The sequence below is a fragment of the Ambystoma mexicanum genome, chromosome 1q, assembly GCF_040938575.1.
Source record: "Ambystoma mexicanum isolate Mex_15411 chromosome 1q, UKY_AmexF1_1, whole genome shotgun sequence".
NCBI classification, from domain to species: Eukaryota; Metazoa; Chordata; class Amphibia; order Caudata; family Ambystomatidae; genus Ambystoma; species Ambystoma mexicanum.
Window position 1 is genome coordinate 844,463,519 of NC_090922.1, and position 14,724 is coordinate 844,478,242.

A 14,724-nucleotide genomic window follows, 5' to 3' on the forward strand; every position below is an offset into this window, starting at 1 on the left:
AAATGAAGCATGCCTCAGCTGCTGAAAGCTTTTATACCAGGCCTTTGAGTAGACTTAGACACCTCAGTAGCATGGTGAACTCGATATTCACAACCAACAGGGCTTATACCAAGCATGCAAAGCATAAACGCCTAACCCCATACAGTCCTTTTTATTCTCTTTTACAAGGACAGAAAACCTTAATTAACCTTATGAGAAGTCTGTAGTTAAAGAATGGCTCTCTGTGGGGCTGGTTTCTTTAGAGCATTTATATGTGAATGAAGAATTCTTCACCATGGTACGGTTTCAAGAAACAGGAAACCGGTAGTCCCACAGGCAATCTTGCTATGTTATTCTGACCTTTTAAGTGGAGAAGGCAGCTTGGTTTTTTTTCACCTTCACTAAGGCCTGAGAGAGTAGTTTGGTTGTTGTGTACATCACTGAAGCATCCAACACTCGCAAGGCAGTTTCATCAATGATATAAGATAGAATAAGGTATTTATAATGCGCCTGTACACAAGTGTTTCTAGATGCGACAAGGAGGGGGAAACAAAGGGAGGCCAAAACAACGATCTTCCTAGGCCTCATGTTATTTCAGATCGCGCAAGCACAGCATAGGGAGGTAGGGGGAAGAAGTGTTAAGGGGGAGGAGGGATAGGGAAGTGCAAAAGGGAGGGAGAGGGAGAAATGCAGGTAACAGTGCAGCCAATGGGGTGGCTAAGTGCCGCTAATCAGAGGGTGCAGCCAGCGGGTGGCTAAGTAGTGCAGAGAGAGGGTGGACTGTAGGGTTGCAGATGGAGACCACCAGTGCTGGGGGTGAGAGGGGGCAAGAAGCAGTGTGAGGTGCAACTTGACAGGCAGGGACCTGTCCCAATTTCAGAGGGTAGTCAGGTGACCAGGTGTGTGGAACAGACAGGTCATCAGCAGGGGAGAGGAAGAGAGAAAGCGGAAGCAAAAAGGAAGGTCTTGAGGTGGAAGGTCTTGAGGTGCTTCCAGAACCGAAGATGGTTCTGCTAAAGCTTGAGAGAGGCAGGAAGGCTGTTCCAGAGTGAGGCCCCAGCCGAAGAAAGAGCTCTGCCCCAAACTCTCTGCTTGGAAAAGCAACTGACCCTCAGTGAGTTGGATGAGCGGAGAGGTCGTGAAGGGAGATACTTGGGAAGAGAGAGTTGGAAGAAGTGCAGACCCAGGAACCAGAAATCCTTGTGGGCAATGTAGAGGGTCTTGAACTTGATCCTTACTGCCACTGGGAGCCAATGTACAGATTTCAGAGCTGGAGACACACAATCCCTGGGCTTGAGGCCAAGGAAAAGTCTTGCAGTCCTGTTCTGGATAGGTTGTAGAGGACTGAGTAGAGGCAGGAAGATTTACAAAGGCTGTTGCAGTAGTCCAGCCTTGATGACCAGAGCTCTGGAGACAGGGAGCTTCTGGGGGAAGTGAGAAAGGGAACAATACCTCTGAGGAGGTGCAGCTGATAGTTTGACAACATCTTAGAGAAGTCGGAAATGTGAGGCGTGATGGTGGGTGGAATCGAAGATGACCAAGGGTCTCAGCCTCACATTTGGAGAAGGAAGCGGATCCATAGTGGGTCGGCCAGAGAGCAAGGAAAGGAGGGAGCCGGTGTTCCAATGTGGAGGATCTCCCTCTTACTAGCATTGAGGCAGCGATTATTAGCGGCACACCACCCCTGAATTGCAGACAGTCAGGAATGAGAGTAGTACAGGCGGCCGAGGGGAGCCTGAAAGAGAGCTGGGTGTCATCTGCATAACATTGAAGGTTGGAGCAGAGCGCAGCTATGCGGTTGGCGAGAGGAGCCAGGAATTGGTTGAACAGTCAGGGAGAGAGGTTAGACCCCTGGGGAACACCACAGGTAGAGAGAGGGATAGAAACGAAGAAGGACCCCAGTGGGACCCGAGAGGGTCAGTCAGTTCGAAAGGAGGTCAGCCAGGCCAGGCCCTGATCCGTGATACCCAGGTTATCACAGAGGCACTTGAGCAGGATGGCATGGTTCACTTGTCGAAAGCAGAATATCAAGGAGAATGAGGACAGAAGGAAGATCAAGGTTGGAGAGCACATCTTCAGGTATGTTCAGGAGAGCAGTTTCCGTGCTTTTGGCCGCTCTGAAGCCAGACTGACGGCCATGGGGACAACCAACAGATTCGTTGTGCAAGTTAAGCTGGGAGATGCCCATCTTTTCCAAGTGTTTCCAGAGGAAAGGAGTGCTAGAGAAAGTTAGCCAGAGAGGAAGGATCAGCTGAGGGCTTCTTGGGGAGGGGGTGCATAAGGGAGTGCTTCAGGGGGAGAGGGGAAGCTCCAGTGGCAAAAGAGTGATTGCAGAAATCAGCCTGGGCCGGAGCAAGAGTGTCGATGTGGTCCTTGATGGTTTTGGAAGAACAGGGAAGAACCTGTTTTGATGACTCATCGATCAGACCTGTTTAGAAACATCTTCTGGGGTGAACAAGGGAAAGGAAGAGAAGGTAGGAGGAGAGGAGGCCACAGGCAAGTCAGGTGTGGAGGAGGAGGAAGAGATGTTGTACAGGATGTCTTGAGTTTTAGTGATGAAATGAGAGGCCAGGGCTGTGCAAAGGGCCTGGGAAGGGACAAGAGAGGTAGAGACTGCAGCAGGGTTGGCCAGTTCCTTGGCGATTTTGAGTTTGGCAGAGTTGTTACATGCCATGGAAACGCGGGCTTAGATGCGTGCTCTCTTCTTGGAGAGGACAGAGTCTGTACTACCTTTGGAGCAGGCAGCAGGCCAGTTTGTCAGAGGGTGCGCCAGTAGCCTTCCACTTCCCCCTCAGCCACCGTACATTTGCGGTTCAGGGTAAGGTCCGAGTAGTACCTAGATTTGCACTTTGATTTAGGCTTCAAGCGGATCCTCATAACAGGGGAAAGTACATAAAGAGTGTCGGAGATAGAAAGATCTAGGGCTGTATCAGGATGAGAGTCAGCCAAAGGTACAGAAGGAGGGGAGAAAGCAGCGGCGAAAGCCTCAACTGACACGCGCTTCATTGGTCGTTTGACTGTGAAGGTAGGTGGCAGTGTTGGGATCGGCTTGCCTTGGGGGTGGAATAGATGGAGTTATGATATGGCATTTATAAAATCCCTATACACAAGTGTTTCAAGGCGCGACAAGGCAAGGGAGGGGGGAACAGATGGAGGACAGACAACGATCCTACTAGGTCAGGTGACATTCAGATTGCGCAAGTGCAAGGGATGGGGGAAGGGGAAAAGGGACAGTGCAGTAAATGGGACTAGAATAATACAATGAGTAAGTAACGGCCAGAAGCGGAAAGTGCAAAGTACAAAGGTAAATGCTGGTAGTGGGACTGTAGGGATACAGAAACAGTCCCCAAGTGTGAGGGTTGCCAGGGAGGCAGTGCAGGTGTGTGTGTGACTGGCGGGGAAGGACCTGGGCCAGAGATCAGAGGGTGGCCAGGAAACCAGTGCAGTTTCAGTCAGGAGGTCAGCAGGGGAGAGGAGAAGAAAAAGCAGAAGCAAACAGAAAGGTTTTGAGGTGCTTCAAGCTCGAGAAGGAAGATGGGAAGAAAGGATAAAGTGGTCACTTCAGGAGAGAGGAGTGGTGAGAGGGTTGAGAGAGGGAGGTCTGAGGAGATCAGAACATCCAGGGTGTGCCCTGCAGAGTGGGTCGTGCCAGAGGGAAGCAGAGAGATGGAGGGAGCCGCAAAGGTTGTGAAATAGTCCTGCAGAAGGACGACAAGCATCCAGGAGGATGCTAAGGTCTCTGAGGAGAAGTTTAGAGGTAGAGGCGAGGAGGGAGGAGAGATCCGCCCACTCAGAGAGGAAGGTGGCTACCTGGTCATGTGGCCAGTAGATAGTGGCCACAGTGAGAGAAATGCCAAGGGGTGTGGGGATGGAGAAAGAGCAAGAGAGCGAGCGAGCGAAAGAGCAAGAGAAAGAGCGAGCGAAAGAGCAAGGCCAGAAGAGAGAGAGAGAGAGAGAGAGAGAGAGAGAGAGAGAGAGAGAGAGAGAGAGAGAGAGCGAGAGAGAGCACGAGAGAAAGAGCAAGGCCAGAAGAGAGCGAGCGAGAGAAAGAGCAAGAGAAAGGCCAGAAGAGCAAGAGAGAAAGGCCAGAAGAGAGCAAGAGAGAGAGCCTGCAGACCAGACATTCAAAGTAGGATTAGTCCTGCGTAGGAATGATAGAACAAGGGATCCACTCGGGGAAGACCAAGGCTACACCCCCACCAGGATGATTGGTTCTGGTCAAGGAGAGGATCTTGTAGCCATCAGGAAGGAGAGTGTCAAAGCGCGTGACAGAGCTGCTTGGGAACCACGTATCGGTCAGACCGAGGACATCCAGATCGAGTTCTTCCAGGAGATGGCAGATGTCAGAGTACAGAATGGTCATGCAACAGACATGGGTCCTCATTATGACCCAGGCGCTAAGTGTTTAACGGCGCCGTAAAAGGCTGCGGCGCCGTTAAACACCTAGCGCCTAATTACGAGGTCCCTTTGCGGGACCCGACCTTAACGGCTGGTTTTACCAGCCGTTAAAGTAGGGACCCGCAAAGGGACCTTGGTGCTAATTAAGGTACCGCAATTTGCGGTACCGTAATTAGCGCCTTCCCCATTCCCATTGAGCCCTATGGGGCAAAAATGGGGAAGGGCCATGGCGGCATGGGGAATTACCGCCCCACCAACCTCGGAATGGGGTGGTAATTCCCCATTCCGCTATGGCGGACTCTGGCATGGACCATGGTGCTAATAGCACCATGGTTTAGCGCCGGAGTCCTAATGAGGCCCATGGACTTAATCCCAATTTTCCAAATGCTTGTGGAAACGGCTTTGAGCATAACTGAAGATGTATGGGCTAGAACATTTGTGCCAAGTTATCAAATATAGTACACCACTTAGAAATACAGGACATCGGATTCCAGGTCCAGCAGGGAATGCCCCAGATGTAAGCAAGACAAGCTCCTTTGTATATTTGGCTTGGATCAAATCACCTGTTCTCTAGTGCCAAGTTACTTTGAAATTATTCACAACCTCCAATGGGTCAATTTCTCGCGATACTTTTCTGTGTTTGTTGGGCTACACAGAAGTTGTCCTGAGACATGTGTCATTTTGTCACTCTTGCAATACTGTACACTACAGGCAAGTGGCTTTACAGTGGATGTGCCTCAACTCCACTGCAACAGACCCTCTATGTGCTAATGAGCATGAAGAGACCTATTGCGAGTTGTCTCCTAAATGCTATCGTCCAAGGAATAAATGGCCTGTTTTTTAAATTATTTGACTACCCTACTTAACTCAGACTCAAATGTGTTAGCTATGACCGAATCATAAATACAGTACATGGGTTTATCTCCTTGATTTTTATTGTGCATTTTAAGGTGCTTATACATCAATAAATTATGTTGCAAAGCACCCACAGGGCAAAGGGGAGGGAACAAGGGAACAAAACAAGAGAATATATTAACAATGATGAGCCAAAGTCAGAGGGGTCCTACTAGGCCTTGTGAAAATTCGGAACGTGAAGGGGGAACAGAGAGAGAGAGACAGAAGGTGGTTAGGTGCTAGAGGTTCCGCAGTTGGGGAGGGAGTGAAGTGCCAGAGAGCAAGCTGCAGGGCAACTGGTAAGTGCCAGGCAGTGACCACTTGGTAGGAGAGTGGTCACCTGCACGTACAATAAGTGCGGGCCTGTGAGACGACACAGGCTAGTGGGGCCCAAGGGCAACTGCAGGGGGAGGGCGGGAGCTGCATGCGATTGGACAGGTGGCCAGGGTCCAGAAGGACACGCAAGGGCCCGGCCACCAATCTCAGCAACCGAGGGTTAGCACCGAAGGGAGAAGAAGAAAGTCTTGTGGACCTTGCAGAATGGCGAGATTCGGCTCAAGGCGGAGAGCAAGGGGAGGCTGTTCCAGATGAGGGAGCCAGCCAAGGAAAGATTGGCCACCCGCTCACTGCGCTTGACAAGCAGAGAGTTGAGTCGGAAGAACGGAGATCTAGACAGAGAGTATTTGGTTAGAGCAAGTTAGATGGCATAGTCCCAGGCCCCAGACAGCCTTATGGATGATGCAGAGGGATTTGAAATTGACCCTTGCAGCAACTAGGAGCCAGTGGAGAGATTCTAGCGCTGGCGAGATGCAGTCCCGGGCTTGAGGCCAAGGAGAAGTCTTGCAGCCCTATCCTGGATTAGTCACTACAGAAAAAGGCTCTCCTTTCATGAGATTTCCCCGGCAAACCCACCACAGAAGATCCTGCGATACCCAGAACGGAATCCGAAGGAGATCCAGCATCTTGCCAGAAAACTGAGACCCATGTTCCTAAAAGCCCACTGAAGGGATCGCATTCTCAGTCGGGCCTCTGGCACCAGAAACATGCAGGACACCATGAGGCCGAGCAACCTTAAGAACTCAAAAGCCAGAAGGCTCTGGGCATGTTCAAATTTGGTGACCATCTGGAAAATGTGTTGAGCCCTCATCTTGGGTGGTGAGCACTTACCCTCAAATTTGCAGCCACCCTTCTCTGTAGAGCCATAGGAAATGGCAACACGGGGTCGGTAGAGGGACCCTGAACCAAGAAATCCATAAGGTAATCTTGCTCAAAGGGCACAGGAGGCCTGGACCTCCCAGATACTCCAAAACCGTAGACATGAGCCTGCGATATGAGTCGTCGGCATGCTCCCCTGCATCCGGCTTGCCAAACTCCAGCTCAGGGGAAGTATCAATACCACTGGCATTTGACAAGGTTCGACAAAGATCCTCCATCCGACTCTACTCAGAATGAGGCATTCAGGAGCATTAGGGGTTCCAGACTGGAGACCAAAAGGGACAACATACTCATCAGATTGCTCCTCCTCCTCATAAAGGTCAGTAAGGGACTTAAAAAAAAAAATCCTTCCTTGGGAGAGGAGGGAACCTCCTATCAGGAACAAGCCTTAAAGACTTAGCAGTGGCCTTCCTCGGAGAGTCCACGAGAACAGGAACATCCACTGGCAAAAGTGGCCCAGATGGCACCTATGGTGTAGATGGCTTTGGCGTTTAGGGCCCGTCCAGGGTTGAAAACCAGACAGGCACACCCGACAGGCATGGCGCCGATGTCTTCAAGGGTGTGGAAGGCTTTGCCGGTTTTGCCGGAGGTGAAGACCTTGACTTGGCAAGTCTCCGGTGATCTTTCGATGCCTTGTCTGAACGGGGCTGTGAAGGCTCCCAGTGTTTATCACGCCGTCTACCTGGGCGTGAAGGCGCGCAAGTATCCAGCCGAGAACATTCCTTGCTGGCTTTGTCAGGAGGCGCGGAAGGAACAGTGCCATGTTTATCAAACATTTTCATCATTGCCACCCGGAAAGCATCCCACTGAGCCAGGGTCGATGACTTGGACGGGCATACCATCCTTCTTGGGGAGGCGTCCGACAAAGAGGACGTGGAAGGCAACAGATGGTGCCATTTGCTGGAACTCCTCGATGAGGACGAGTGCCGGGAACTACTCAGATCGTGACTGCTTGGACTTCATCCGCCGAGGAGACTCGACTCTCGACTCGTCGGTCGAAAGTCCAGAAGGCTGGGATTTACAGGGCTTAGATAACTTCCTTACCTGTAGTTTCCCCTTACATTCCCACAAGGCCTTGGCAGTCAACAACTGACACCGAACAGTAATCCATATCGTGGCTCTCGCCGAGAAACCACAGACAAACGCGATGCGAATCTGTGATTGACATTTTGGAGCCGCAGTCCCGACAATTCTTAAATCCAGATTTCGGGGTTGTCGGGGTAGAAGATAAAAACAATCTATTTTCACAGTAAGCACGAGGCGTGCCAAGTTTAACAAAGCAAACACGTTTGCGGAAAAAACTGAACTGAGGCTACGGGCGGCATGTGTGCTACTTATAACATCCAATGACATCACCCTCGACAGAGACCTTCGAGGGACATCGACCAAATGCCAGTGAAGCAGGGCGCCATCTGCTGAAACATGTCCAAGCAGCTGAGCTGTGGACATTACATGTCAAAGAGGAGGACTACGTTGGAGGACACAATCCATTCGAAGTACATTTAACCAAGACGAGGAGGCTGGAAAGGGAGAATACGCTGAGAAGTGGTAAAGCACTGACCGAAGACCGTAAGCAGTGGAACCCCTCCCCCATTCCCGACAACGTGATGCCTGGAGGAAGTGTAGGTTTCAGAGGATTCCGGAGCATCAGAGGGAAACGCTCGAGGCCCAGCGTTTCCGAGCAGAGTGAACCTGAGGAGAAAGGCATCCTTCTCTCAGTGGTGGCGTGACGTCGACTTTGTGATGGGCCGTGCGTCTGTCCAACTCTGCCGAAACCACCCAGCAGGGGAGTCAACGAGACACCATGCAACCTGCATCCAGACCTGGATGCAATGAGACAGGACAGAGTGCGGGACACCGACAACAAGGAGAAGCATGAGATCCGGAACAGAGGAAGAGTACCTGAGCAAGCGTGGAGCCCATAAGCCTTCCACTGCCAATATAGAGGTAACAGTGAGTACCGGGAGGCTGCCGCAGCACCGTTATGGAGCAGGAGAAACTCGCCCCTGTGAAATTGATGAGATACTAAATATAAAGGCAATGAAGTGGAACTGCGTTAATGTGATCAAGAGAATAACAAATGAGCCTGAAAGAGAAGGTAGTAAGAACTGGCACAAACACCCTGCGAAGAGGGGAAGCACCCCATGGTTTAAGACAAAAAGGGAGGGCACCAGAGGGAGAAGCCTATAACCATGAATGGGAAGTGAAACCAAGTGAACAAGATAAGAGGAGAAATAATGAAACTGAGAAACCCCAAGAGGAGGAAGGTCAAGCCCTACTAAGGATAACCAACCTCAAGCAGCCTGGGGTACACAGTCAGAAAGACATAAAAGCCTGGATCATTGTATAAGAAAGTGATACAAAAAGGACCTTGGAACAACTGTACCTTAAGGGGAGACAAAACCCAAATACATTATAAAAGAGTTATAAGGATTTGTCCAGAAGGTGGCAAGAGACTATTTGAAAATATCTTACTGAAGAGAACTTTGGACTAAGAAGAGACATTGACACAAGAAATAACCAGCAGAGGGGAGAGATTCACCTAGTATAATTTAAGTTAGTTAAAATAGTCGTAGGGTCAGTTAGAACTAGTTTTGGACCGTGGACATTCATATGAACTTCCAGACGACTGACAAGCACCTTTGGTTATTTATATAGGCAGGGATACCCCTCTAGCCGTAGTGAACGATGGGCTTTATCTTTATTATTTAAATAAACCCCAGTAATAATGTCCAAGTGACTGCCTCCTTCTTCCGACCCTCAACAAAAAACTGTGCCATTCAGCCACACATGAGGTGAGGTTACAATGTGGCTGGGCATGCACAATCAAATGGCACTCCCAACACGCATATTGCAGCCATGCACAAGTACCATTAACGTATATTGTACAGACTGCTTATGATATTCTGCAAGAAATTGTGTTTGTGCCCAATTGAAACATAAAATGTGCATGTGTTTACCATTCATCAATTGTCTTACTCTGTGCCATTTATTATCTGATGGTCCAGATAAATTGAAGGTGTCCGTTGACAACACTCTTTGCCATGGTCTTTCCCCATATCCAATGCCAAATTACAAACTAAGGTTTCAGTCTCCCAATGTGACCTACACCACATCCCTCCAGAAAACATTAGAACAGGAACACTTCACATCAAAATCCTAACCTCAATCTCAGAGCGCATTTGTTCAGCAGACAAGGCACTTACTACCCATGTTTATGTCCCCTGAAATGCTGGCTTTATTCTCTAGAGAGATCCATCCAGATCTCATGGGGAATAAGACAACTTTTGTGATCCTTCAGGATCCCCTGTGAACACTTAAATGAGGGTGCTACAGCCAAGGTGCTCCAACTCTCTCCGCCTCAGTACCCTGACTAAAACAGTTGTCTGGTTAGTCGCAGTGTCCTTTGCATAAGTGGCTCTATCCATGTGTTGTAGCCATTTAGGCTCATCAGAAGTTTTTTTTTGCTGGAGGTTTCTAAAATGGAGCATTGAGAGTGGTCAAATCTTGTATACAGGTAACTATTTTGTAGCCTTTGAGTTTCATTGGAAGGAGCATATAGAGCCGTTTATCGAATGCAAGCTCTGGCTAGGAACACAAAAACGCAAAGCTGTGGTTACATGGGAGTGAATGCAGGGGTTGGATGCATAGGATTTCTTTGGAATCCACATCCCCAGAGTTACCCTGAGATAAATCCTGCAAACATTTATATGGGATGGCCCGTCATGGTTGGCTGACTACCTTATATTTCAATGATGCATGTGGGTATGAATGGTGGTCAGGAGTATGCTCAACTTCGATTTGACATAAAAGCAGACACTATGCACCAGGAATTTTGTCAACTGCTCGGCTTCGTTCTTGGAGCATCCACAGAGACAGTTGATCTGAAGGGGACCATGAAAGTTCTGTACCAGCACCGTTGGGGCCTTAAACCCAGATGATTAAGCTCTGCCTCCCTCCTTCGCAGTTGGACCCATGTCCTGTGCTCCTTTCCTCTGAGCCAGTGGGGACAGCTGGTTCCATTCTTCAAGGGGTGTTCTTTTTGGCTCTACATCCCCAAACTTGCTTTGGCTGCTTGGTCTCTGAAACAGAGTACCCCTCCATCACGATATCTCAGTTTGGCTGCTAATGGGCCCCTTCTTTGAAAATTCATCTGTACAGCGTAAACCTGTTAACATTCTCCCAATGTGGCGACTTGGGGCAATTTCTACGAACAGTGGCTGACTAGGGCTCCCATTAATGGATCTCCATTACCCATTCCCTGAGTCATAGTCTGCATTTCTTCAAGGGGCACCTTGATTTTCAGGTTGGGTCCTACTGGCTCAGGGTCTTCAGTTAATTAAAGTGTCCATCCAGCAGTCAACAATGACCATTCTTGCTCCCTAGTGTTAAGCTCTTCACTGGAACAACTCAGTCTTCCATTCTTCATTGAATGTCCTTTTGGGGGTCTCATGACTCATCAGTTGGGGTTGTTCCATTTTCCAGTCATTGTGCAGTTCCCATGCTCAGCTAGCCATCCACAACTGAACCCTGACATTCCCTGCTGGTGACATCACTCACCTCTGCAATCTACCATCTTGGGGCTGGTGAGTGTCTCCAACTGGGCTGCCTGTGTGGAATCCTCTGATCCTTCAGAGTGTCGTCTTTGAGTCTGAATGGCTTTCAGGACCCATTAACATCAGTCCATTGTTTTCTAAAGAAGACCCATAGACTTGAAATTGGGCCCTTGGGATAACGGTTAAAGGCCTTTGGGTTTTCCGAAAAGATCCAGTGGCCTACGAGACCACATTCTAAATATGTAACCATAGCCTTAAAAGTTACTGTAATTATTATCGTATTTATTGAGCGCAGACCTAGCTTCAAGAAGCAACGGAGTGCTTTACAGAGGTACACAACAAAACAGATACACAACAGAGCACTTTAGAGGTATACAACAGTACAAATGCATAACGGAGCATAATGAGCTGTGTATTCTGTAGTTCATTTAAATGCACAACGTTTATTTCCACATATTTAGTGTGTGGCCGTAATCAAGACTATTTACAGTAGCTTTAAACCAAGTACTATTTTGCACCTGTGACAAAATTACCTCTCCCCCACAGGAGTACAAGGATAAGTAATAGCTAAACATCTTACTTAGCCCTCATACTTCTACAGGAGTGATCCCAACTATAAAAAGGTAAAACATGCAGAGGGAAGACAAACCTCCATCACCTTTTATGGTAACATGGGCCTAGGACAGGCTATACCCTTAAAATTGTTTTTTTGTGAAACAGAAGGAACCCAAACAGCAAAGTATAACAGTCCAAAATAAAGGCACACTTCTGCCTATATTTCAAAAGATATAATTGAAAGGGTACCAGATGTTTCCACATGTATTTACTTTATCATCCTAATATGACATCAGGATTTGATTGGTGTCAAGTGTAGTGAAGAGTTTTGGTAGATTTTCTTACCAGTGTTGTCCATTTGCGTACGCAATGTCTAGGGAGGCACTAGTGGGAGCAGTAGACATTATCTCTATGACCGGCCATGGCTACTAGGTAGGATAGGGTAGGCGGCTGCACAGCCATACCCGGCGGACTCTCTTTTGTGACCCTCAATAGGCACCAATATCTTATTATTCAGTAGCAACCCTCTGCGCACCTGGAAATAATGAGACACCAAACCTTTAATTTCTTCAGGGCACGGTCCTCCCCCAATCCCTTTACTGTGTGATCAAAGGGAACTAGGCCTGATGCCCACCTGGCCAATTAGGATTATTGTGAACATATGGAAGAGCTTGGTATCTGACAAGTCATCGCTGTTGTGTTCCTCTGATACAGATAACGATCATGGCAGTGCCAGGGCCAAACGGTTAGGTTTTTTTTTCGTTGAGATGAGGGAGGGTATAGGGCGAGATTTCCTGCAGGGCCGGGGACCAGGTTATCCATAACAGAGGTTTCATGATCAGTCATCGCTACTAGAGGTGACCTAGAAACTACCCCTTGATTGAGGTTCTTAAAACAGTGATTATATCGGACATGATTTTGTTTCAAGGATACCTTCCAAAATCACTGAGCAATTTGGTGTTGGCAGCTACTTTATTCTACCTGAAACTACTATTCAAAATGTGCTTTTCTGTCTCACACTGCAGCTCACTCCTATCCAGCATCCTTCCTTCAACCCCCACAAAACCAGACACGGTCCTTCAAAGCACTCTGCAGCCAGCTCTCTCATGAAGGACACAGATGTCCCCAGTACCTTTTCAAAGTTACACCTTCCCCTTTGCTTTCACACCTGGTAAATACTTTTGTTGCTGGCTCTTCTACATGTTTGAAACAACCCTATCTGTGCGTTTTCATCTCGAGTTTAGATGCTCTATATCTACATTGGATGTCTAGAATTACCTTTCAGTCTTCTGAAACCTTTCGTGCTCAGCTTGCTAAATCCCTTGCACCTCAATGTCCTCCTCTTAGTTCTCTTCAGGGCTTTGGCCTACCACTCAATGCCAAACATTGTTTGCTAGGCTGCTCCAGATGTACTTCAGCTCTTTACATGCACATTTCTATCAGCTATTTGATTGCTCCTCTGACTATTGCTCAACAGGTGTCTGCACCAGAGAATGAGTCAGGAAAAGGGTGAAACTTGATCCCAATTTATAGGTTTAGTAGGACACTATGGTGCCATCAGCAGACGAGTGACAGATAGAACAGGAAGAGATTCATCTCTCATGCAGCAAAGGTTTCTGTTCCCTGGCCCCAGGGCGGAATACCAACAGATGAAGGCTTTTTTACCTTTGGACAGATGATCCTGTTAATACGTTATGAGGAAATCAGAAGAACAGGTTGCATCACATTTTCTGTTTAATCAGATTGCAACGGAGCTATTATAGTTATGAAATGCCAAACTCATTGCAATCAATCCAAAGAAATACACATTTCCATGACTGCCATGGGAATATACATTATAAATTGCTGAAACAAAGAAGTGATTACCACAGTTAACATGTCTTTTTCACAACCTTGCATCAGGGCTCATCAGATATCTGAGCAGAACAACAAATACTTCACAATAATCATAAAATGTCAAATGAATCCACAAGAAATCCCTCCTACTCCAAATCCACAAACGCGTTATCAGAGGAAATCTATTCTGCACGAGTTAACACTTGCTCCTCTGAATCCACAGATCATTTGCCCCAGAAAATGTCTTTACAATTGCAAACACCTTCCACCAGCAAAGAAAGTCAGTTGCCAAATATAAACATCTGGGACTTCAGAAAAGACCTCGTTTTATTTGTCCACAGAAATTCCCTAAGGATTTATCTTCCTAAATATAAATTTCTCTTCCAAAATAATCCTTCCTCTATTCTAATAACGAGTAATCAGCAGAACACTGGCAATTTGTCTAAGAATTGCCTAGAGGACCGCACCTAGCACCACAAAGTGTGCAAGCATGCCACACGGATGCATGGTCTCACCATTGCTCATGGACGACAAATCCAAATCTGCTTTCCGCAGTACTTCCTCCTGCTCTGGGTTCACTGCAGTTTTGTGGGACACACGTCGACTTCTCACAGAGATGCCATCTTGTACTGCCATCATGAGCACCTAAACATGAGAAGGAAACAGTGTTTATGTGAATGCATGCACAGGGACCAGTATAATTATACCAAAGACATCCTAATACCAAAGACATCCTAAACCAATGACAGGAGCACACAGGAATGACAATTTACAAAAAACAAAAGTCTCCAAGATTCTCATTGCTCACTTGTGCCAAACCCACTGCTCAAAGGAAGTACAGGGAACAAGGTCTCCAAATTCCAAATGGGAGACTGGCTCTGGCTCAGAAGTGGAAGAATACTTCAGTCCCCAGCAAAGCAGAGTGGCTTGCCAAACTCTGCGCCATTTTCACATATGAGAAACTAACAGCTGATCCCATGATAGAATGAATGCTTTTGCACAGGAATGGAGAGTGGTGCTCCTTCATGAAGACTGTGGTACTATGCAACTCTAAGGATTCCTGCCCAGTAATGACTCATTCCATTGCCTCCTTGCAAACCATTCATGAACACCCATAGTGTTCTTATTGCAATCAGTGAACCCCATTTCTCAGCCTACCTATGGTTTATCATCCCACAGAAGTGTTTTCCAAAATCCCCATGGCCAGGATCGGAGCAAAACTTGAATTTGACCTCATTTCTTGTGATTTATTGTCCGTTCTGTTATCTGAAACTGTTCAATAAAAATTAAG

At 47.7% G+C, this 14,724-nt stretch overlaps 1 protein-coding gene across 1 annotated transcript in view; it reads right to left on the reverse strand.

Moving 5' to 3' along the window:
- Positions 1-14,724, reverse strand: part of SOAT1 (sterol O-acyltransferase 1) — a 454,029-nt gene that overhangs the window by 324,838 nt on the left and 114,467 nt on the right. Inside the window, exon 2 of the mRNA XM_069641479.1 lies at positions 13,949-14,078. Within this exon, the coding sequence (XP_069497580.1) occupies positions 13,949-14,072 (124 nt within the window). The 5' untranslated portion in view covers positions 14,073-14,078. The remainder of the gene's footprint in view (positions 1-13,948; positions 14,079-14,724) is intronic.